General features: G+C 33.8%; 1 protein-coding gene across 1 annotated transcript in view; it reads left to right on the forward strand.

Moving 5' to 3' along the window:
• Positions 1–25990, forward strand: part of LOC127847700 (fibropellin-1-like) — a 160040-nt gene that overhangs the window by 35587 nt on the left and 98463 nt on the right. Inside the window, exons 3-6 of the mRNA XM_052379778.1 lie at positions 8303–8484; positions 9228–9299; positions 22548–22619; positions 22997–23068. Coding sequence (XP_052235738.1) covers positions 8321–8484; positions 9228–9299; positions 22548–22619; positions 22997–23068 — 380 coding nt within the window. The 5' untranslated portion in view covers positions 8303–8320. The remainder of the gene's footprint in view (positions 1–8302; positions 8485–9227; positions 9300–22547; positions 22620–22996; positions 23069–25990) is intronic.

The following is a 25990-nucleotide window of genomic DNA, read 5'->3' on the forward strand; positions in this document are numbered from 1 at the left end:
GTTCATAAATTATTATAGATTGCTAAAACCTTATGTTGAAATTCGAGACATGTACGCTTACACGTAAAATACTAGTAGTTGATTCAACGGGAAGTATTTGTAGTAACTGTCTTTTGTTTTGTTCAATCATATGATGGTTCTTTTCAAAAGGATTAGCTTCCTGTTTGTAATCCTAGCCGAATAGGAAAATAAATGATGACTCTGTTAACGATTTTGGTTAGCAAATACACGAACAACTCAAAGGGATTTGATTATACAAAGGTACATTGTTTGTTTTGTTCATAATTCTTAATCCAATGAAGAGAGATTAATCCAAGAATGAGATACTAATCTAACTAATTATCTATCGAACATATCTGAGATTCTGTTTTGATTATTATGAAAACAACATGTTACGATGCAATAAGCTATGTTGGCATGAAAACACTGGTTTAATGAATGGTTGTCATTAACATTCGACCTATGTTGTCTGCGTAACTAAACGTAGTTTGAGTTTTCTTTCTATAACATACACGATATTTTGAGCTATTTGAAAATTATGCACTGTTTTGTTATGACTGCAAATAAGCCGTTTATAATAAAGCGAGCAACTTAAGGTTCTTGTACTAAGCACTTCATGTTGAGGACCTCTTTCAGTTGTTTGTTTGTTTGCATCCTCTGTACATAATTGACAGGCTTTGTCATTTCCCTCTTAACTGTAATTTAAAGCACTATTTAAAGTTTCATTCAATCCTTTTCGAGTAATGCCTGCAAAATAAACTAACACGCCTCTCAAAGTTATAGACATATCTAGGTATGCTATGCACAAGAACAAAATCACCATGAACAAATATTAAAATTCAGGTAATGGTTCTTGTCACACCGCCCTATATCAATGCATAGGATCTTACTCTTAATCCATTATGTGCGAATATGTGTATTTTATGCACCCTGCTGCTACGTTATGTTAAACTTTTTCCTGAACCCTATTCGATTCAGCACCCTCAATCAACCGTCTGTCGATTTTTTTCACTTTTCGCGCCCGCGAGGTTCTGGTCGTCGTCAATATTGCATTGCCTCTCGTTTCGGCTTAAACTGCAATTCTGGGATCTGGTCGCCCTGTGCCCGGCCTATTCTGGGATCTGGTCGCTCTGTGCCCGGCCTACTTCGTAAATCAGCTGGTTCTCTTCGTCGAAGCAGTACAATGTATTTTAGTTATAAGCCTAGCATAGAGTTATGCGGCGTAATAACCGTTTTTGTTTCTCCTCTTCTGTTTATCTAATTCGTGTCCGTGAACTTTGACCTCATTATAAAAGTCGTCTGGTACCTTTCGAGGATGATTCATAATCAAGTATGTATTACGTTTTAACTCGGATTTAAATATTTCTAAATTTAACAATGTTATTAAAATTTAATAAGCTGATTTTAAAGACCCCTGTATTATTGCAAGTTGTAGTCGCACATCCGTTACTGGCTGAGTAGATTTATGTGATGTGGTCCGTCCGTCTGAGTTTTCTTGCTGCTCTAGGGTGTTTTCTGCGTAACACTCTGAACAACCTTCTAAGGTAGATTTATTGCGACAATTTATGCAGCGATGAAATAAACCACCATTCAAGTTTATCAATTTGTTTAAATAAAGTAAATGCAACATATCTTCATTTTTTAACATATACCAATAACAGCAGCATCCTTTTTGAGGATACAATTTGGCAAACATGTTTAAAAAACAGTCAAAATAAAGTAAAACAAGATCAGCAATTTGCTCTCTAGACCTACAAATAATAATGGACCATATTTATCAGCTCATGCTATTATCATGTTGTATTGTGCATTTATGTTAAGACATGCGATTAATTGACATGTATAAGCGAAAAGAATAACATTGATTACGCTGAAAAGGGCGCTTATTTGCATCCTAGCGTACAATGTCAGCAGCATTATTTTAAGGTGTAGCTGTGTAACCCAGATTATTAACTTAAAATGCCTTTTACCATCAGATAAAACACTGTTTCAGAAACTTCCCTCCAGTGGGCCCGACTAAATAACTGTTAGGTTCGCATTTGCTAAAATACCGAAACAAAAACAAAATAGTAAACGCTGTGTCTTGTAGACAAAATGTGCTAAATCATTACATGCAAATCTGGTTTTGTATCTTTATTGTGCAGTATAGAATAATGCATGCACCCTCTATATAAATAGATTTGTTCTTACTAAAAATAAACACATTTTTGGTTCAGCATCTTTTACGAGTTAACGTGTCAGTATCGTATTTGCGCTTATAATAACTTATGGGCATATGGTGGAAATTTTTACATCGGTCAGTTGCAAAAATGTGATTGTGTCTTCGAGAAAAAAGTATCAAATATAAAACATTTATTTTTACATTAAAAGCGAGAGTGCAAACATTATATAATGCGAAATAAAGACCATATACCGATATATGTGATGATTGGCTAACCCTGTCATAGATAAATACATGTCCAGTCGCTGAACACTTGTTTGTTAAAACCTGGAGTGATCAACCCTGTGAAACACAACGTTTTTTATCTTTATCTTTGTAACAAATACTTTGTTAAGTATTTGTAGAGCGTTTTTATTCTTTGAGTATGTTTCATATCAAATCATTTTGTAAACTACGTTTTTTATTTAAATGTATGTAGATGTACTACGACTATTTATTGTTAAGAAAAACAACCGCAATATTAGGCATAACTCTTTTATTGACAAACGTTTTCAACAACGTAAATAAAACCAATACCGTATATATTTTTTTAAAGATATTTCTTGTTTTGTTAAAATAACACAGTAAAACTGTGTACATGTATGTACCCTTTACAATATTAAAGCAAAATAAATATTAGACATCGTATTGTTTTTATATTAACGAGTTTATTGTGTTATTGCAAAAACCTCGTTTTTAATTTTATATGTTTTTTTATTTTTCATGTAGTTCATGTTCGTTCAATACTTGTTATGCTATATAGCGTGTGCAGCAAGATTACTCTTATACATTTAACATACATTTTACTAGTCATAATAGATTCGAATGAATCAAATTTAGATAAGATATTTTATTGGAAAATTTACGAATAAACTTATGCAATGTTCCATTTTTTCTTCTGAGTGTGGGACAGAACATATGGATTATGACAAATTGTTTGTATTGAAAGAAAATAACTCGTATGTGTAGAACATGAAAATAAAGTATCAACAAATGTGGTGGCCGATTTGTAATATTTACTTAAAATTTAATTTCATCTGGTTTGTATACATAAGTTGTGAAGGTGAGTTACGTAATTTTAGAATACCCTGAGGCGAACAAAAGAGATTAACTATCAAAATAGTACCAGTATTTTATGTTTGCGTTACATGTATGCATTAATATAAAAGTGCACACGTCGACGATACCCAGTTAGGTTTTGTAATGCACATATTCACAGCATTATGCAATGGGAGAAATTAGAAATAAACACATGTTGTTTACTATATTTCTTGTTATTTCAATTTCAACAGTGCTTCAATTAAAATGATTAAACATAACATATCAAAAATGTCATTCCTGATATATTCAGAATGGCCAAAATGAAAGCAGAACATGATATAATGGACAGGAAGGTCGATTTTCTTCCGCATACACATTCATTGCTTCGATAAACTTTAACATAGACCAAGGTTTGCCTTTTTCGATGGATACATGCCAACATTGTTTCCTTTCATGCAAGACAGCTGGCTATTTTTCTTTCTATAAAATAAGTTAATAACGATGCTATTGCTTCTTCCAAATAAGTATGGACGCCGCCGATTTGTTTTAACCATTACGTTCCGACGTCCGAAGATATTATGCATGTGCTTTTATATTCACGATAACGAATATGTTACATTACAGTAATTTATTTTTACCTTATGTAGCCCAAAGAAAACATACTTGCAATACCCAAATAGGATTAATGATAAACACATGTTCTCGTTTGGTATTATGTTCATCTTAAAAATGGTGACCATATTTTTATGAATTAATTATTAGGAATGAATTAATATTTATGGATGAGTTAATACATGTTCATTTGGAATTGTTATGTTTTATTGACACCATTTAACAAACAGATTGTATAGACGAAGTATTCATATACATACTATTACTTGGTGTGAATGGATAACATAGGCCAGAATACTTTGTTTTATGTAAAGTACACTGATATGTTTCTTCTCCCAGTTCTAGACTTTATCCTGATGTTAGAAGAGTTCCTATCAATCGGGATCCATCAAGGCGGTCAAATAACAGACCGGATAAACATCTCGTCACAAAGTTAATGGTAAAAAACGAAATTATGTTTTTTAATTATACAATCAATACTACATCTCAATTATAATGCGTTTTAAATGCACTTATTGATGCGCGTGGAACATGTGTATATAGTTCAAACCTCTTCATTACAGCTTTATTGCAGCGAAAGCCTAGTGCCTATTAAAATGATCCCGAGTCCGTGTCATAACTACTATAACTTATCAGTGAATTCATTGTTAACGTCTTTCCAACCTTATTTTCATTTTTTGTATAATCCAGGCATTACACGTGTGTAATATTTTATTTGATATATGGCAAGACGCAAACTATGTGCTGAAGAGCTAGCTAATAAACGGTGTTGTTGGTGTTGTTGTAAATATCTATCATTGGTTAACGGGACATTTTCACAGTCCTGGGTTCTGAGAAAATTATAGAATTACACTAACAAATATATGAAAACAACACGTTCATATTTTAAGATACTATATAATTGAAAATACGTGTCTTCTATATATTAATAATGAGACTCCAGAAACATCGTAAGGAGTTTAACTTTCAGCACCATTATTTGAGCCTCGATCTGAAAATAACTTGGCCAAACGCGTCTGCGGAAAGTGTAGTCCCAGATTAGTCTATGCAGTCCACACAAGCCTACTAGAAGCGATACTTTAAGCTTGTATCGTTTCAATGACGTCTTTGGGACTTTTCCCAGTTCTGGGCTTCGAGAAAATAGTTATATTATTAAACTGTATTAAATTTTATTTATAAAACGTGTTCATATTCATTTTTTAAGATACCATAGTAGTATCGATAACACAAGTCTTCAACATAGTGATAATTACTCTCCTTAACATTATCATGACACAAACTCTCGTCACCATTAGTTGAGCCTCTTCAGGAAAATTAATACTCGTGTGGAAAGTGTGGTACCAGACACAGGCCGCACAGGCTTATCAGAAAAGACACTTTCCCATTTATGGCATTTTTTCGTTTAAAGATTGTCCCTTCAAGACGAAATCCAGTTTAAGCGAAAAGTGTCGTCCCTGATTAGTCTGCACAGGCTTATCAAGGACGACCACTTAAACACTTGCAGTAAGAATAGTAAGAGGCTAAATTAGTATTTAAGATAAGGCAACTTACTGAAAGTACAACTCCGGAATGATCTAGATGTTGAAATCCCCACTAATATATGGGCATAAACAAAGCAGACAAAATTGAAATCCTTTTGAAAATCGCATGCTGAACGAACAGTTTATTACAATGAAATCTTTCATCGGTGAATGCAATAGATCCACCCTGCGGTTTTAAGCGTTCTCAAGATCTTCGCCAAATAAACTAAAATTGGCTTAAACCGTTTGCCAGTGTCTCAATAAGACCATATGCGTTTAATGCAATCGACCATACATGAATAAATAGATTTATAAAATAAGAAAACAGGCCAGCTAGCTACAATAGTTTCCCATCCATTCCGGTTTATACTGTTTTTATATCATGTGGGGTAAGTCAATAGGACCATGTTATTTCTTTTCTCAAGTATTTATATATTCAACGAGTAGGCTCTTGTGTTCTAAACGCACATTTAGTACTATTCAAAACCATATCCGCATCAACACTAACGCAGGGTTGGATATCTGGAGGTACCGAATGTGTAAATACCAATATAGATGATTTATCTTACAGCTATACAAGCGCCCTCTACCAAACGATAAATCATGTATCTCAACTAGTCATTGATTGTTTATGTAACTGAACACTGATACAAGTATTCGCATTCGTCTTATGTTATTGTCAGGTAGAAATATTTAGATTTGTTATTTAAACAATAATTACACATATTTTGTTTCATTATACAGTTACACGATAACAATTTGTTCGTAAGGCAAGGTTAACTATAACAGCAGGTTTAACACATCTACGAACGAAAGTATGTATATCTACCTCTGTATTAAAACGTATAGGTTATCTATCACTTTAAAGCTATAGTATAAAATTTAGTTTTGCCTAAATATGTTCTTAAGCACATTGGAAGAACAGTGGTTTTAGACAACACGTCTATTGAAGATACGTTCTGAACGATCTGAAACGAATATTGAAACGCCGGATCGATTTGCAGATCTTCATTTAAACCCACCATTGTTGTCACTTTGGCGATAGGCATTGCGGATAAATGCAGACTATATTTTAAACTGTACAATTATGAAAATTACAAAATGACTTTGTAAAATAACTTTGTTTGAAATGTCGCACGTTCCTTAAGACCACAGAGAGTCAGTGAATGGATTCACACTTTACCAAAAAGACTGATGTTTGTTTTATTTGTAAGTCTGATGATTATTTGATATTAAAATATCTTACCAATTATTAATGGGTTTAGTTTGGCATTTTTATAGTTTGACTAAAAATCTTTAATTGCACAACAATCTCGGACTGTCTTATGTTAAGTAATTCTTCTTTTATTTTTAATATCATATTTTGTATGTATATGCATTATTTTTAAGAACTTATACATACGTTTAATTAGATCTTCAAAACGACCTTAATTCATATAGAAGTCGTTCTTGCAATACTATCGATACTTTTCATATGGTTTTAGCCCAATATTTATTGGAATTCATTTATCAATATTATTTTGATCCTCAAGTTTTAGTCACCACAAAAAACGCATAATAATTATTACGAGTGGTTTTTCGATAAGACTTATCTCTGCATAGAATATTTAATTAAACATATCAATTTTCTTGACAGTACTTCATCGTTAAAGCCCAAATGCGAGGTTGAACGGGTAAAATTGCTTTTTTAATCCAGAATTGGGGAATAAAAAATAAATAATACGACAGTCTTAATGCCATATTCAATTAACGAATTTATTGTATTAAGAGGATAATGATTTCCAACATCGATTGCAATCTTTTCATCATAATCCAAGTAGAGGAATGTAGTTCGCAACAATGACTTGGCCCAGTGCCCGCAAATTGTACTTGAATGCCTATTACTAACATTTTCATTGATACAAAAACACTTGCATATAATGATTATTCGAACAACGACGGTCTAAACACGGAATAACCGAAACAAAAACCGAAACCGTAATGTCATAAGTTGGAGTGGTTCAAGATTAGTTTTCCACTCAATGTTGTTCTTTTAGTTGTTAATGAAAGTGTGAACGTTCCTATTTTTTCTTTCCATTCAAAGCTTAAAGGAGTAGAGTAAACCTAATGCTGTCGATAAAGGGATGTCTTAAATATTTTTTGGAATTGGTCGTTACTAAAGGAAATGCACTCCCTTAAAGAAAGATCAGTTCCAAAAAATCGCTTGGGAATAGTCCTCTTTGCTCATGAATGGGCATTGAAATTGCCAACAAATCACCTCTACATTGTCAGCACAACAAACTTGTTTGGAAAAATATGTTTGGAAATATCCTGTGTCTTCTTGCGAGAACAACTTACTATTTTGGAGTAAATGCCTTACACTTGAGAAAAACAGAAAAATGAGAAAATTGAGAAAAAGTTCTTAATGTCCAACGATGTATATATATCGTCTTGTCAAAACGTTAAGCATAATAACTTTCCATAGCCAAAACTATTTGAAGTTTTCGATTGTCCTTCTGCTGTGGTTGCTGTTTTTCGTCTTTCCACTCAGTCCGACGTTTGTTCTGCTCTAACTCGGAAGATTCTGGATACCGACATGAAAATAACTATGATATTTATAACTTTGATTATTTATCCGATAAATAAATACGGTGTTTACACGCGAACGATTATTCCTTTAGTGACTCGAGAATGCCCTGTTTCTAGCTACTGTGACAATCTATTGGGAATAACACATATACGTGCTAAGATATTTGCAATATATGTTCAAATTTTTTAAGAATACAAAATGTTTCAACGAGAGTGAAAAAAGTGTGAATACGCTGACAATAATACCTTTAACAGTTATTGAAAGTTTCTGCATTTGACAGTTTACGTTGTCTTTATTTTGATCATTTGCATAGTTTAAAATAGTAATAATATCTTAATCTCGCACATTGATTGTTAATAGATAACACCACATACTACAATGTCCACGTGCAAAGCGTTCGTGTTGGCGGTGATTCTTGCGCTGTGCACGGGTATCTCGGGGGGCCAGTGTCCAGCGAATTGTAATTGCACCGGAACTGCCGTAAGATGCATTGGACAACAACTGTCGACCATACCCCTTTCCCTACCGGACGCTACCCTCTTGTAGGTACCGAAACAATGTATCAGCTGCGAGTTTTATAAGTCTTTCTGTTTGTCTGTATTTCCGACCAAATGTCTGTCTATCATCATCATCATCATCATCATCATCATCATCATCATCATCATCATCATCATCATCATCATCATCATCATCATCATCATCATCATCATCATCATCATCATCATCATCATCATCATCATCACCATCATCATCATCACCACCACCACCATCATCATCATCATCATCATCAATATACAAATGTAATTATCAGTAAAATAATCATCATTCTGTTCTTCTTCATAATCATCATCTTCTTCTTCTTCTGTGTCTCCTTCTCCATATTAATAATCATCATCATCTTAATAACCATCATCTTCATCTTAAGCATAAGCATGATGTTTACTTGTGTTGCGAGTTGCTATTATTCCGTAGGCGTTCAGAAAATTGTGTCCATGTGTAACATATCAGTGTGTGGTCTGCGAGATTTGAATGAAAAACTATCTCTGCTGTTTTTCTTTGTCTTTTGAGTCCCCTCTCGACAGCGAGGATTTCCTCATTTCCACGCTTTCTGGGAAAAGTACTGCAATATTCTTGTTGTTTCTACGAGTGGTTTGACTATTGTCTTTCCTATATACAGACATAATCAAATGCATGCTAACACATGTTGTGCTCATTTAAAAAAGAATTGTTTCGTAGAAATTTAATCATGGTTTATTATTTCGTTTTTGTTGTGTTTGTGTTCCAGGGATCTATCCAACAATATGCTCGCATCACTACCCGACGATGCGTTCAAAGATTGGCCAAATCTAACGGAACTGTAAGACATTTTCATAGATCTTACAAAGTAAATAAAAAACAAAGAGAAGTAAATATTTTTTCTATATTTTTAAGAACTGTTGCATCACAGTATGTCATTCTCATTACTGTATAATGGTCTTAAATACAACATACATGATAACATGACATTTTACCTGCGAAACCGAAATTTTGCAGAGTAAAGTATCCTTTTATCTTTATTTTTTAAAGTATCTTTTAAATATGCCTATAACGAAAACACCTATTGGATATATACGTTTTGTGAACAGTACCTGATTATCTTCGCTTAAAAATTACTGTGTTTTTAATTAAGGAAATTGTGTGCAAAATTTTAATTTGATTTTTACCTTTTTTCATTGGATTGTTATTTTTCCTGGTGATTTTATGATTGTATTATAGGATATTTCCCCCACTTAATGCAACACCTGCCGATAGATGTTAAATTTTGTCAAGTAGGCTTTTTATTTATAGTTAATCATTTTAAGCAGTATCGATTAACCTGTGTTAATTATCGTTTGAAAGATATTGATGGAAAACAATTTCAAATCGGGATAACATCTTCTTAGAAAAAGTTGTATTTCATTGCATATATGCCACGATTAACTTGATTTAGTTGTAAACATATTATTGCTGAATATTTTCTTTTTAATAATATTTTTATAACAATTTTAATTTCCCGATATTATTTTTTCCCATTAAACATGGGGAATAAACTGGATGGTAAAGTAACCCGCCTTTTAAAACGGTAAAAAATCCTATACTTAAGAGTGGTGGAACTTATTACTAGCAATTGAACCTGTGTTCCTGGATATTTTGAATAATGTTTACACATACTCGAAGATTTAAAGCCTTTTAAATATGTTTTTTTTTTATTTTGAAAATTTAAAAACCTGCGACGCAACTTACTTAAACGTATGTCCGCTTGAATCATGCACATTATTTACTCAAATGAAAAATCACGTGAACTTGCGCACCTGGATATTTGGGTGCATTTGTGTTGCATTTATCTTTACTGATTACACAAGTGGAAGTATATGGTGACCTAAGAACTCAATCTTATAAAACAAGTCTGCATTTTAATAATAACAATAAATTGTTTTCCCTATAAAATATGTTGGCTTATGAGAACAAACAACCATACTATGTTTCAGTGTGAACTAATACGAGAAGTTTAACAATAATCAATTGGTTTAAATAAAAGTATTTTCCTACAATACTTTATTTAACAAAATAAGAACATTTTGTCAGTGCAACTTGTTTTAAATGTGTTTTTGCAGCGCGTCTTGCTGAAAACTAAATCATTTTATGTAATATGTTTGCAAATCATTAAATATGTATATATACATACCGTCATATTAATGTGTTTAATGATGTAAAATACTATCTTTCTGATTGTTTTTACCGTGATAATTGATTACTAAACAACAAACGATATTTGAACTAAATAGCGCTTCTTTTCAGTAAATGTAATTTGTAAAAGACTAAAGGTTAGTCTGAATAAACTGCAAGCAGTTATGTACTGTAAAATAGAGAGCATTAAGATTTTAGCTAAATTTGTTTTTTTTTAGTATTTTTAATTGTGTTTTTTGCTCACCTGATTGCTCATGTGAGCTTTTGTGATCGGTCTTTGTCCGTCGTCCGTCCGTCTGTCGTCCGTCCACATTTGTTTGTAAACACTATAGAGGCCACATTTCTTGTCCGATCTTCATGAAACTTGGTCAGAATATTTTTCTTATCGATCGAGTTCGAAACTGGGTCATGCTGGGTCCAAAATTGGGTCACTAGGCAAAACAAATAAAAAAATCGTGTAAACCCTGTAGAATTCACATGTCATGCCCAATCTTCATGTAACTCTGTCAAAATATTTGTTTAAATGATATGTTGGTTGAGTACAAAAGTGGTTCTGGTACGTTGAAAAACATGGCCGCTAGTGGGCGGGGCAGTTTTCAGAGAAACCTCGTGAACACTTTAGAAGTCAAAATGTTTGCCCAATCATCATGAAACTTGGTCAAAACATTGGTTTTATTGATATCTCGGACGATTTCGAAAATGGTCCAGATCGGCGAAAACACATGGCGACAAGGGGGCGGGGCAGTATTCTGTATATGTTTAAAGCGAATACATGTGAACACTCTAGAAGTCACATATTTGGTCCTATCTTCATAAAATTTGGTCAGAACATTTTTTTCCTATATACGTGAGTTCAGTTTGAAAATGGTTCCGGCCCGTTGAAAAACATGGCTGCCAGGTGGACGGGGCAGTTTTCCTTATATTTATATGGTAAAAAATGCTTGTGAACAGTCAAGAAGTCACATATGTTCCCAATCATCCTGAAACTTTGTCAAAACATTGGTTTGATTCATATTTCGGGAAGAGTTCGAAAATGGTCCAGATCGGTAAAGAAACATGGCCGTCAGTGGGCGGGGCATTTTGGTCTATATATATATATATAGTGAAAACATGTTAACTCTCTAGAAGTCACATTTTTGGCCCAATTTTCATGAAATTTGGTCAAAACATTTGTTTTCTAGATACGAGAGTTGAGTTGGAAAATGGTTTCAGTCCGTTGAAAAGCATAGGTGCCGGGAGGTGGGTGTATTTTCATTATATTAATATATTTAAAAAACGCTTGTGAACACTCTAGAAGTCACATTTGTTTGCCCAATCATCATGAAACATTGGTTTTATTTATATTTCAGATGTGTTCAAAAATGGTCCCGATCGGTCTTAAAACATGGTCGCCAGGGGGGTGGGGCATTTTTCCTTATATGACTCTAGAGAAACCTTGTGAACACTCTAGAAGTCAATTGTTTTGCCTAATCATCGTGAAACGTAGTCAAGACATTGGTGTTATTGATATCTCGGACAAGTTGGAAAATGGCTCAGATCAATAAAAAACTTACACTTTTTAGCTCATCTGATTGCTCAGGTGAGGTTTTAGGATCGGTCTTTGTCCGTCGTCCGTCCGTCCACATTTGGTTTGTTAACACTCTAGCTTTCACAATTCTCCAGCATTCTTTTCAAAGTTGCTGAGAAGCTATATTGCCACAAGATCTCATTCGCGTTTGATAATGAGCAAAATCAAATAGTTAATACCAGAATTATTGCCCTTATATTGTCAAATGTTCATTATATTATACAAAGTCCTAATAAATACTCTAGAAGTCACAATTTTGTTTAAGATTTTATGAATCTTGGTCATTATATTTATTTGTAGAAGCAAAGTTTGACGTTTGGTCATGTGGGTGCAAATATAGGTCACCAGGTCAAATCTTACAAAAACCTATTTAACACTAATAATGTGGGGACAAAATCTAGGTCATGGTGTCTAGTCTTACAAAAACCTTGTAAACACACTAGAGGCCATAGTTTTGGTCCAATAATGATGATACTTGACCAGGATGTTTTTCTTGATGATATCTAGGCAAAGTTTGACATTGGGTCATGTGGGGTCAAAATCTTGGTCACGAGGTCCAAATCTTACAAAAACCTTGTAAACACATGTGGAATTATCATTACTTGCACATGTTTGCATTGCAAAAAAAAACATGCCAATGGGCAGTACCTAATCAGAATTAATCATATGCTCACATTGCCAAAATAAACAGAAGAGAACCAATCTAATATGCTCTAGAGTACTGAATTTTTAACTAAGCAATGAACAAGGCATTGTAAAAAAGGTGAGCAAACTAGTGCCATATTGGCCCTCTTGTTTTTGATATAGTACTTGCATTTAGAGTTTATAAAGTGTCCCTTAGTTAAATGTCAGAAGTATGCGAAGTAATCAAGTTATCGCGATATTTGATAGTGTGAAGCTGTGCAAAAACATAGATGATGATGATGGTAATTATGATATGGTTTTTGTTTTTGTGTTTTATGAGGACTATTTTGATGACGTTACATATTATACAATAGAAAATTTCTGCTGAACTCCAGTGCTATACGAAACAAATAAACTTAAAATGAAACAACTTTCATAATGGTATATAAAGTATTGAACAAAAACATGTTGAGCTATATATATCTTTATTCAGAAGAGTATGCAATGGACATAAATATTGTACAACACTATATAGACGGGTAACCAGACCGATTTCAATTTAACATATATAACATCCCTCTTTTTCAGAGATTCAAGAAATGATACATTGTTTCCAAAGGTTTAGAAAGTATAGTACATAGCCATAAGACTGTTCTTACTAAAACATACAACCTTCCATACGAATGTTCACTTTTACTATGGACTTAATATTGTAAAGTCAATCTCACTAACTATGTATACATTTGCTCATTTTAACGTATAAATTGAATAAGTAACAAAGTATATCTAGCACAAAGTGTGTGACAATTTTAACTTAAGATGACCATAACTCTTGAAACATATTTCAACTTTATCGTCTGTTCATGTCATTGTCTTTCCTCCTTTCTTCTTCTCATTCCTGAATAAACTCTTCTTCATTACTCTTTAGTGAGCACTATAATGTACTTTAAACAATTTACTGACATTACACTGGTCTTCAATTACTTTGATTAAATGAATTTAAATACACTAATGTAACTGACTTTGATCTAACTATTTTAACTGTCTCATTACAATGATTTATATTAAATTGAATGTATTTACACATACAGTTCTGTGATTGAATTACACTTATAAAGGTTGAACTTAGCTGGCATCTTCACATGTCTACCATAACGAGTTTAATGCTGTGAAGATTCCGTAGTCGTCTGCATATTTTACGTACGAGCTTCCTGAACGGATGTCGGATTCTGTACCTCCGGTTCAGCCTTAGATGAGTCATTTTTAGTCTGATTGGATCTGATTCTCCAATCTGTTGATATGTTTGGCTGAAAACTAGCCTATGTTGCTTTCAATCAACTACGGTTTCTGTGCAACATCTGTGCACACTGCCAGGTGGACGGGGCAGTTTTCCTTATATTTATATGGTAAAAAATGCTTGTGAACAGTCAAGAAGTCACATTTGTTCCCAATCATCCTGAAACTTTGTCAAAACATTGGTTTGATTCATATTTCGGGAAGAGTTCGAAAATGGTCCAGATCGGTGAAGAAACATGGCCGTCAGTGGGCGGGGCATTTTGGTCTATATATATATAGTGAAAACATGTTAACTCTCTAGAAGTCACATTTTTGGCCCAATTTTCATGAAATTTGGTCAAAACATTTGTTTTCTAGATACGAGAGTTGAGTTGGAAAATGGTTTCAGTCCGTTGAAAAGCATGGGTGCCGGGAGGTGGGTGTATTTTCATTATATTAATATATTTTAAAAACGCATGTGTACACTCTAGATGTCACATTTGTTTGCCCAATCATCATGAAACATTGGTTTTATTTATATTTCAGATGTGTTCAAAAATGGTCCCGATCGGTCTTTAAACATGGTCGCCAGGGGGGTGGGGCATTTTTCCTTATATGACTCTAGAGAAACCTTGTGAACACTCTAGAAGTCAATTTTTTTGCCTAATCATCGTGAAACGTAGTCAAGACATTGGTGTTATTGATATCTCGGACAAGTTGGAAAATGGCTCAGATCAATAAAAAACACACACTTTTTAGCTCATCTGATTGCTTAGGTGAGGTTTTAGGATCGGTCTTTGTCCGTCGTCCGTCCCTCCGTCCACATTTGGTTTGTTAACACTCTAACATTCACAATTCTCCAGCATTTTTTTCAAAGTTGCTGAAAAGCTATATTGCCACAAGATCTCATTCGCGTTTGATAATGAGCAAAATCAAATAGTTAATACCAGAATTATTGCCCTTATATTGTCAAATGTTCATTATATTATACAAAGTCCTAATAAATACTCTAGAAGTCACAATTTTGTTTAAGATTTTATGAATCTTGGTCATTATATTTATTTGTAGAAGCAAAGTTTGACGTTTGGTCATGTGGGTGCAAATATAGGTCACCAGGTCAAATCTTACAAAAACCTATTAAACACTAATAATGTGGGGACAAAATCTAGGTCATGGTGTCTAGTCTTACAAAAACCTTGTAAACACACTAGAGGCCATAGTTTTGGTCCAATTATGATGATACTTGACCAGGATGTTTTTCTTGATGATATCTAGGCAAAGTTTGACATTGGGTCATGTGGGGTCAAAATCTTGGTCGAGAGGTCCAAATCTTACAAAAACCTTGTAAACACATGTGGAATTATCATTACTTGCACATGTTTGCATTGCAAAAAAAACATGCCAATGGGCAGTACCTAATCAGAATTAATCATATGCTCACATTGCCAAAATAAACAGAAGAGAACCAATCTAATATTCTCTAGAGTACTGAATTTTTAACTAAGCAATGAACAAGGCATTGTAAAACAGGTGAGCAAACTAGTGCCATATTGGCCCTCTTGTTTTTGATATAGTACTTGCATTTAGAGTTTATAAAGTGTCCCTTAGTTAAACGTCAGAAGTATGCGAAATAATCAAGTTATCGCGATATTTGATAGTGTGAAGCTGTGCAAAAACATAGATGATGATGATGGTAATTATGATATGGTTTTTGTTATTGTGTTTTATGAGGACTATTTTGATGACGTTACATTTTTATACAATACAAAATTTCTGCTGAACTCCAGTGCTATACGAAACAAATAAACTTAAAATGAAACAACTTTCATAATGGTATATAAAGTATTGAACAAAAACATGTTGAGCTATATATATCTTTATTCAGAAGAGTATGCAATGGACATAAATATTGTACAACACTATATAGACGGGTAACCAGACCGATTTCAATTTAACATATATAACATCCCTCTTTTTCAGAGATTCAAGAAATGATACATTGTTTCCAAAGGTTTAGAAAGTATAGTACATAACCATAAGACTGTTCTTACTAAAACATACAACCTTCCATACGAATGTTCACTTTTACTATGGACTTAATATTGTAAAGTCAATCTCACTTACTATGTATACATTTGCTCATTTTAACTTATAAATTGAATAAGTAACAAAGTATATCTAGCACAAAGTGTGTGACAATTTTAACTTAAGACGACCATAACTTTTGAAACATATTTCAACTTTATCGTCTGTTCATGTCATTGTCTTTCCTCCTTTCTTCTTCTCATTCCTGAATAAACTCTTCTTCATTACTCTTTAGTGAGCACTATAATGTACTTTAAACAATTTACTGACATTACACTGGTCTTCAATAACTTTGATTAAATGAATTTAAATACACTAATGTAACTGACTTTGATCTAACTATTTTAACTGTTTCATTACAATGATTTATATTAAATTGAATGTATTTACACATACAGTTCTGTGATTGAATTACACTTATAAAGGTTGAACTTCGCTGGCATCTTCACATGTCTACCATAACGAGTTTAATGCTGTGAAGATTCCGTAGTCGTCTGCATATTTTACGTACGAGCTTCCTGACCGGATGTCGGATTCTGTACCTCCGGTTCAGCCTTAGATGAGTCATTTTTAGTCTGATTGGATCTGATTCTCCAATCTGTTGATATGTTTGGCTGAAAACTAGCCTATGTTGCTTTCAATCAAGTACGGTTTCTGTGCAACTTCTGTGCTTTCTCAGTTTCGACCACATAATTATGATCGATGTGTTGCGTATTTTTCACCACCTTTCCAGAAATTAAGTCATTTCCATAATGGGTCATTACGGTTTGATTTTCATTCAGCTATTTGTGAGGCCAACTTCTGTGCGTATCTAGTAAAATTCTGATATGTTTTGCCTTGAGATCAGATTTTCCACTGTGTCCTTGGTATTGGATATTTCTTTCAACGATTCTGCTCTAACCGGTTTACTAGATTTAGCCTACGACCTACATGCAGCTGAGCTGGTGACTTAGTTATAACACCTTGTTTGGATCTTCACTTTTCTTAAGAATTTGCTTGATTGTTTGAACATATCTTTCAGTTTGCCCCATACTTTGACTATAACGCGGTCTCGATATTGTGTGTTTGAAATGGTACTCTGCTGTAATTTTTTTAAATTGATTACAAACAAACTGCGGTCAATTATCAGTAACAAGTTGATGAATGCAGTAAAATCGCGGATACGCGATAATATTTCCTGAATTTAAACAATCCAGCTTTTTAATTTCTGGTTCTTTTGAATAATAGTCCAGTCAACAAATAATGTCTGCCTTGGTATTCAAACAAATCTGCACCGATCTATGATGACGGCCTATCAGGAAATTTCACTGGGCAGCATTGGCTCTTTATGATTCATTTTGCTAGTGTTCATTGCATAATTTGTAGATTTATCTACTTTATTTTCTTCGTCTTTTATCAATCCGCACCATAAGAAAAATGTGCATGCTCTCTTTTTTATGCTACTGTACATTAATGTGTTCGACCACAATGTGCAACATTTCACAGTGTAGCCGTTTTGGGATTATAACCTTTTACGCTTTGTATACAATTCCATCAACATATTCATGTGATATTGTGTCTGAGCGTTTAATGGAGTCTGGTTCTTCTTTTCTGGCCATCTTTTCTCAAACAAGGGTTTGATACATTGCATGTCCTTATCTTCTTCAGAAGCTTTTTTTCAACGCCCTAAATTTTTCCTCAGACATAGGTAAGTGAGCATTCAACTGTAATGATTGATATCAATATGTTATATTTGTCCTCAGTATCTGGTAATTTATTTCTTAGCTCAAACATAAAATTACCAGATTTATATTTCACATTGAAGTCATACTTGTGTTATTGCAAGAGAAATAGAGTCTCCACTATCGACAAACGGAAAATACTCTCAAGAGGCTTGTGATCTGTCTCTACTGTAAACTTGCGTCCATAGAACTAATGGTAAATTTTGTTCATCAAAACACAATTGCATAAGTCCCTTTTTCAATTTAAAATGATCTCTACTTTGTTGGATTCAATGCGCGGGATGCATATGCAGTTTATTTTTCGTTTTGCAAAAAGAATGTTGCAAGTCAAAATGAACTAGCATCTACATTCAACGTTAGACCCTAACTTGGATTGCAAAAAAAAACTAAAACATGTGTTGTCGATGTCATTTACTTATTTTGTTTAAAGCTTTTCTTGTTTCCAACTGCCAGTCCATTTCCAACAATTTTCGATTTGGCGCGCTTATCTCTGACATATTTGGCAAACATTTCTGCAGGTATGTGATGAAGCTTAGACATGTAGGTACTTCTTTCTTATTTTTTGGAATGTCTATCCATGTCTTGAGAAGTTCTGACCTTTTCAAGCTCTGCCTTAAGTCCCTTTTGGCTGATGTTGTGGCATTTACTTAAAATCAGTTTTAAGTTGTTTTGCTGCGTTCTGTCTAATACCCGCTTTAGTTTGTTTTCATGTTCTTGGATGTTTTCTCCCAAGACTATGAGGTCATTACCTGCGTTCCTTCTAGATCCTGTATCATCACTGTCCTAACACGCTGATACATTTCCTGAATGGACTTAATTCCAAACGGACCTTTTAAGAATGTGTTTATCCCAAATGGTGTTTAAAGCGTTGTAAGTTTTGAAATTTCTTCATTAAGTTTCGTTGAAGTCGAGAACCCACTTGTTGAATCAAGAGTGCTAAATACCTTCGCGTAAGGCATCTCTGAAACTATATCCTACACTGTTTTCATCGGATAATGTCCTCCTAATATTGTTTCATTCTGATGTCGCGAATCGATGCATATTCTTACATCACCAGAGATTTATGTCACTGTTACGAACGCGTTCACGCATTCAGTTGGTTCAATTGTCGTGTTATAATGCCTAGTGACTCCATTCTTTGAAGCTCATCTTTGACTTTTTGTCACATAAATGTTATTTCAACCATAGCAACCGACACCTGTTTTATGTTTACTTCGCGTGAAAGCGACGTTAACACCTCGTTTTGAGCGTCTGCACAACGTTTATTCTGCGATTGACCAACTGTCAGGTGTCAATCTTCAAAGATGTCATGGCGGCCTCACTCCATTTTTGGCACGTCTTTTTCGACACAATAGGACATTGGCGTTTATATAACCAATAACGTGACAGGGTTTTAAAAATTCATATGCTTACTGGTAACGCATATGTAACGACCCAGAATCTCCGGACGTCAATGCAACGATTCTCGGCTTTACCATGGTGACTCTAGTACGTCTGTTCTACTTCCCATAGCTGCTGCGTGTTTGACGTCGTATGGGCAACCATACAGCGTTTTGGCAAAGTGGCGATAAGAAGGCCATATCTTGGCGTCAATTTTGCCGCTCATGGCCTTCTTACTGTAAGGACGCATTTTCATGCACTCTAACGACGACATCAAAGTCTCCTAAGCTGTCCTTAGTAGTTCTTTAATGCGTTCTCACGAAGACCGTAAGTCTACTACACTGTCCTTGCGAGTCAGTTCATGTTTATCACGACGACCTCACAGTCTCCTAGACTGTCATAGACTGAAACTAAAGAAGATTTTGATAAGTAAATTTTGATTAATTTCACTTAAGCCAACAGTTTCAAACAGATTTTAATTCATCTATCGCATAACATTTGTGAGTAAAAAAAAAAGAAAAATACAAACAGATGCACAGCACGTAGCGATCACACAACAGCACATTAGCTTTGCTTAAAACTTGTCGAGAACTTTTTAACCACAGGTCATTATGTCATATTAACGCGACATAGAATAAGTATATGTAATTAATTTTTATGTCGATAACGAAAGTTTTCAACATGTTTTGATACAAATTTTTAATTTTTTGATCAATGTATTTATCATACTTTAATAGTGATTTACAATGTTTATGGTAAAATGATTTGAATAATTGCTAATTAATCTTCGTATTATCCGGAGAGCAGAGTCTGTAAGTATGTGTTTCTGTTTGAATACGAATATCAAAGCTTATCACATCACATTTTTAAAAATAGCCTTCTTTATACGCGACATCCAATCCATTTGACTAAGGAAAATATAGCGCTTACGTGGGTAATGATAATCTTGAAGTGGTGTTTATTTACTCAATATGTGTAGCAACTTAAAATATAAGTCTTATTTAGCGGCAAACGTATACACTATCCAAATAATGTTTTGCAAAACAACTGGATACGAAAATTGAAACTTGTTTCTTCCTCCTTATTTGAACTGAATAATTAACTGTGAACCCCTTCCTTTCAAACCGAAAATCGAACTACCTGTTATAATAACTACATTCTCAAAACTGGATTACCAAGCTTTTAAAAGTATATAGTATGTAGTTTTTATAAACAAATATTATTTTAACAGATTTTTACATAGTTGTGTTTATTAATCATCCCAGCTCTTTTTAACGACTGAAATACAAGCAATTCGCCAGATTGTTTTACTCCCGATGTTAAGCGAATAATGATCTGGCTCTTTTGAACCACAATAATAAGTGTCCATTCTTTCAACCGCAGCCCTTAACAATGAATTTTATTTGCGTGTATGTATGACATAAACATATTGCATACGAGATATCACTACACTAGTGTATTCACTCATTTTAATTCCATGTATGAAACTGGAAAATAATAACTAAGGATGAGGCTCCTTATGTTTTATTAAAACTAAATAATGAGCTAGTGTTGTCTTACTTGCATGTACCTTATGACTTCATATACATCGATCTGAGCCACGCAGCTTTGACACTCATTTTATATGTAGTCCTGATGTGACACTATTTATTCAAACCTATGCTTATAAAGGATTACTTATTAGTAATGAAAACAAATCCCATCTGCTTATTCAAGCCGAATGAAGAACTGGCTTTTTTCATTTTAACAATTACTCTAGATTTTTCAAACTACATCCCATAACTCTGACAATCATTTTAAATGTAGTCCTGATGTGACACTATTCATTCGAACACATGCTTACAAAGGTTTACTTATTAGTAGGGAAATACATCCCATCTGCTTATTCAAGCCGAATAAAGAACAAGTTACTTTTGCACTTTAACAATTACTGTTATTTATTCATGCTACCTCCCATAACTATGACAATCATTCTATTCAAGCCCAACATGGGACTGGCATTTTGTTAACTTTAAGAATATCTTTATATAAACCAAACTGTGAAAGGAATTGTTCATATACCAATGATGTCAAAAGTTTTATTCCTTCAAATTTCCATTTTGATTTGTTTTTTAGTAGTCCATTTCCTTTTCGTGGCTAAACATGGGGCCTGCATGATTTGCATGTTCTAAAACTATTTATGTATTAAAATGTACCTTGCATTAACATGTAGTTATGATTTCAAAATAAATTCATAGTTCAACAATACGTATACAAATAATTATAAAATTTAAATTAATATCAAAAAGATGTGCTCTTATTTAAAACAAAAGGGTTTTCTCTTATTAAAAAAAAAAGCCAACACTATATGGACAATATAGTATTTCTTTTACATCGTGATGCTGTTGAAATGCAAAGAATGTAAGATAATCAGCTACATTTTCAATTATGTCAGGCATAATACTATGAATGTTTTATATATAAAATGATTAAGTCAATGTAATTTTGACAAGAACAAGTAATATCGTATTATGATTTCAATGAAATATGACATTTGAAGACCCTTCCTTTTGCTCTAATTAAACATTAGAATGTATCGCAAAATTAAGTCACTAGCTTTGGTCAAATTGGAATGCATTAAAGAAAAAAAAAAATTCCAGCTTGGAAAAAGGGGAAGTTCATTTTGAACTTAAATTAGATTTAAAAATAAATATCCAAACAGTGATATATACTTTGAGGACATGTTGTAATTGTTAACGCGAGTACCATATTAAAGATATGAGAGTTTAAGTTTGTTATAGTTTTAAGGTGTAAACTCGAAGGAAAACATCCTCCCAATCCTATGTGATATAAACGAATGATGTATGGTACAATAAACACATTTGGTTTTATAAAGTATTTTATTAATACACAAACCCTATCATAATTGATAACATATGCATATATGAATGCATTGATTTTCGAGTAGCTAGCAGCTGACAGGTATACATATATTTTAATGGCTTAACACTAGACTTATCCATTCAATTTCATCTTAATTTCATCTATTGCCTGTATTGCCATGAATCCATACCGGGAACATACGAACTATGTGTTCCTATATGACTTAAATATTTTATCACTTGACGCTGTTTGTTGTTACTTCAGGTACCTTAGTCACAACTAGCTACGGTGTTTGTTTTAATTCCTCACCAAGAACATTTGAAATGCATTGACATATGCTACTTATACGTTGTGCAATTTTTTATGATGTTTGATGTTATTTCAGGAATCTTGGAAACAACCGATTGCGCAACATTTCCCAGGCGACGTTCAGGGGCTTGACAAAACTACTCCGACTGTGAGTAACAATCGACAAATGATTTCTGTGGAATAAATGCCGTCAAGCTATGCATGTATACATGCCTCAATCTGCTGTCTATTTGATGAAATGGGAGACATTTCTCTATTGTTGATTATTTGTCTTAAGAATGTACAATAAACATTGCGCTTTTCTTCGCGTTCTGTGCAGAATGCTGTTTATCAATGAAACTGTGAAATAATATTATTTATTGCTAAATTTTGTGTTTGAATAAAGGAACCTTATTGCCTTTTCCATATAAATACATATGCCGTCGAATGTTAAAAAGTTATTTGTTTATTTAAAATATTTGTTTAAGTATTCCATAGCTGAAGAGTTATCGTGCATTGCTTAATTTAACGTTGTTTTTGTTAAAGGTATTTAACCCACAACGAACTCGAACCCATATACGACGGTGTATTTGAAGGACTCCCGAATCTGGAACTTCTGTAAGACGCTTTAAGAGTTTAAATATAGTACAGATTTAGAATGCATTTTGACAGAGTTATGTGCCCTTTTTATACTTAGAAAATTGAAAATTTGGTTAAGTTTTGTGTTTAGGTCCACTTGTTTCCTAAAGTATCAAGCCATTGCTTTCATACTTGCAACACTTACTAACTATCGTAAGGGGACTGTGCAGGCAAAGTTATGTAACTCTGACTGGCATTTTGACGGAATAATGTTCCCTTTTTATACATAGAAAATTGAAAATGTGGTTAAGTTTTGTGTTAAGGTCCACTTTTTTCCTAGGGTATCAAAGCCATTTCTTTCATACTTGCAATAATAACTAACTATTGTAAGGGGACTGTGCAGGCAAAGTTATGTAACTCTGACTGGCATTTTGACGGAATAATGGGCCCTTTATACTTGAAAATTTGCTTAAGTTTTGTGTTTTGGTCCACTTTACCCCTAAAGTATCATAGATATAGCTTTCATACTTGGAACACTCGCAAACTATCATAAGGGAACAGTAAAGGACAAGTTGCATAACTCTGGTTGTCATTTTTACCGAATTATGGCCCTTTTTTGACTTAGTAACTTTGAATATATGGTTACATTTTGTGTTTAGATTCACTTTACTTCTGAAGTATCAACGCTATTGCTTTTAAACTTTAAAAAATTTCATGCTATCATGAGGGTAAGGTACCTGGCAAGTTGAATTTTATTTATAATTAGATTCGATTGATACTTTGACAAAACAACTCTTACCTGACATACCACAATTGACTCCGTCCAAACCATCCCCCACGCCCCCCCCCCTGAATCCCCCCAAATGCCCCTCAATCCCCCCATTATTTTTTTAAATTAAAGAAAATCTAATAAATGACCACCACACCCTCACACTATACCCCCACCCCCACCCAAAAAAATAGTTTTTATGCCCCCGGTAGGGTGGCATATAGCAGTTGAACTGTCCGTCAGTATGTCAGTCAGTCTGTCTGTCAGTCCGAAAAAAACTTTAACATTGGCCATAACTTTTTCACTTTTTAAGATAGCAACTTGATATTTGGCATGCATGTGTATCTCATGGAGCTGCACATTTTGAGTGGTAAAAGGTCAAGGTCAAGGTCATTCTTCAAGGTCAAATGTCAAATTTATGGTGTCTGTCCGTCTGGAAATATTAACATTGGCCATAACTTTTTCAATATTGAAGATAGCAACTTGATATTTGGCATGAAGGTGTATCTGATAGAGCTGAACATTTTGAATGGTGAAAGATGAAGGTCAAATTCCGCCTTCAAGGTCAAATGTCAAATTTATTGTGTCTGTCCGTCCGAAAACTTAAACATTGACCATAACTTTTTCAATATAGAAGATAGCAACTTAAATTTTTGCATGCATTTGTATCTCATGGAGCTGAACATTTTGAGTGGTGAAAGGTGAAGGTGAAGGTCATCCTTCAAGGTCAAATGTTAAATATGGCGTCTGTCCGTCCAAAAATTTTAACATTGGCCATAACTTTTTTTAATATTGAAGATTGCAACTTGATATTTTGCATGCATGTGTATCTCATGAAGCTGCACAATTTGAGTGTTGGAAGTTCAAGGTCAAGGTCATCGTTCAAGGTCATCCTTCAAGGTTAAAGATAAAAAATATTCAAAGCGGCGTTCTCATGAAGCTGCACATTTTGAGTGGTAGAAGTTCAAGGTTATCCTTCAAGGTCAAGGTCATCCTTCAAGGTCAAAGGTTAGAAAATAAATAAAAAATTTCAAAGCGGCATTATCATGAAGCTGCACAATTTGAGTGGTGGAAGTTCAATGTCATGGTCATTCTTCAAGGACAAGGTCATCCTTCAAGGTTAAAGGTAACAAAATAATCAAAGCGGCGTTTTCATGAAGCTGCACATTTTGTGTTGTGTAGGTTCAAGGTCAAGGTCATCCTTCAAGGTCAAGGTCATACTTCAAAGTCAAAGGTCAAACAAAATTTAAAAATCAAAGCGGCGTTCTCATGAAGCTGCACATTTTGAGTGGTGGAAGTTCAAGGTCAAGGTCATCCTTCCAAGTCAAAGTCATCCTTGAAGGTCAAAGGTAAAAAAATAATTAAAAAATTCAAAGCGGCGTTCTCATGAAGCTGCACATTTTGAGTGGTGGAAGTTCAACGTCAAGGTCATTCTTCAATGTCAAGTTCATCCTTCAAGGTCAAAAGTCAAAAAAAAATTTTTAAAGCTGCGTTATCATTTAGCTGAACATTTTGAGTGGTGGAAGTTTAAGGTCATCCTTCAAGGTCAAGGTCATCCTTCAAGGTCAAAGGTCAAAAAATAATATTTCAAAGCGGCTTTCTCATAAAGCTGCACATTTTGAGTGGGGGAAGTTCAAGGTCAAAGTCATCCTTCATGGTCAAAGGTAAAAAAAAATAATAATAATTTCAAAGCGGCGCAATAGGGGGCATTACGTTTCTGACAAACACATCTCTTGTTTTTTTTCAAACATGTTTAAAAAACACAAATATTTATTTTTATTATTTTATTTTTGAAATACCGTCCAACAACCCCACCGAAGAATCACCCCCCAATTTTATTTTTTTTTTGCATTTTTGGAAGATAATGTAATCAATAACCATACCCCCACACTAAACTGTGTAGGTTTTAAAAAATCTGCTTCATCTTGTAAGCGTTTCATATTTTTCTCAACTTCAAGGGGAGATGATACTGAACCTATTCTTATTTACGATAGGGGTTGAGTACTTATTGATATGAAAACACTGTACAAATTTGAAAAACAAATTGAATGAAAAATGTAAACTCCATAAAGAAGCTGCATTTCACAATACTTTCAAATTCAGTAAGAGATCGTAATAGATTTATTGCTCCGATATTCATCATTTTCAATAGGGTTTGAGTAATACTGATATACCGATGTTTCTCATTTGAA

Source organism: Dreissena polymorpha, chromosome 10, assembly GCF_020536995.1.
Source record: "Dreissena polymorpha isolate Duluth1 chromosome 10, UMN_Dpol_1.0, whole genome shotgun sequence".
Lineage (NCBI taxonomy): Eukaryota > Metazoa > Mollusca > Bivalvia > Myida > Dreissenidae > Dreissena > Dreissena polymorpha.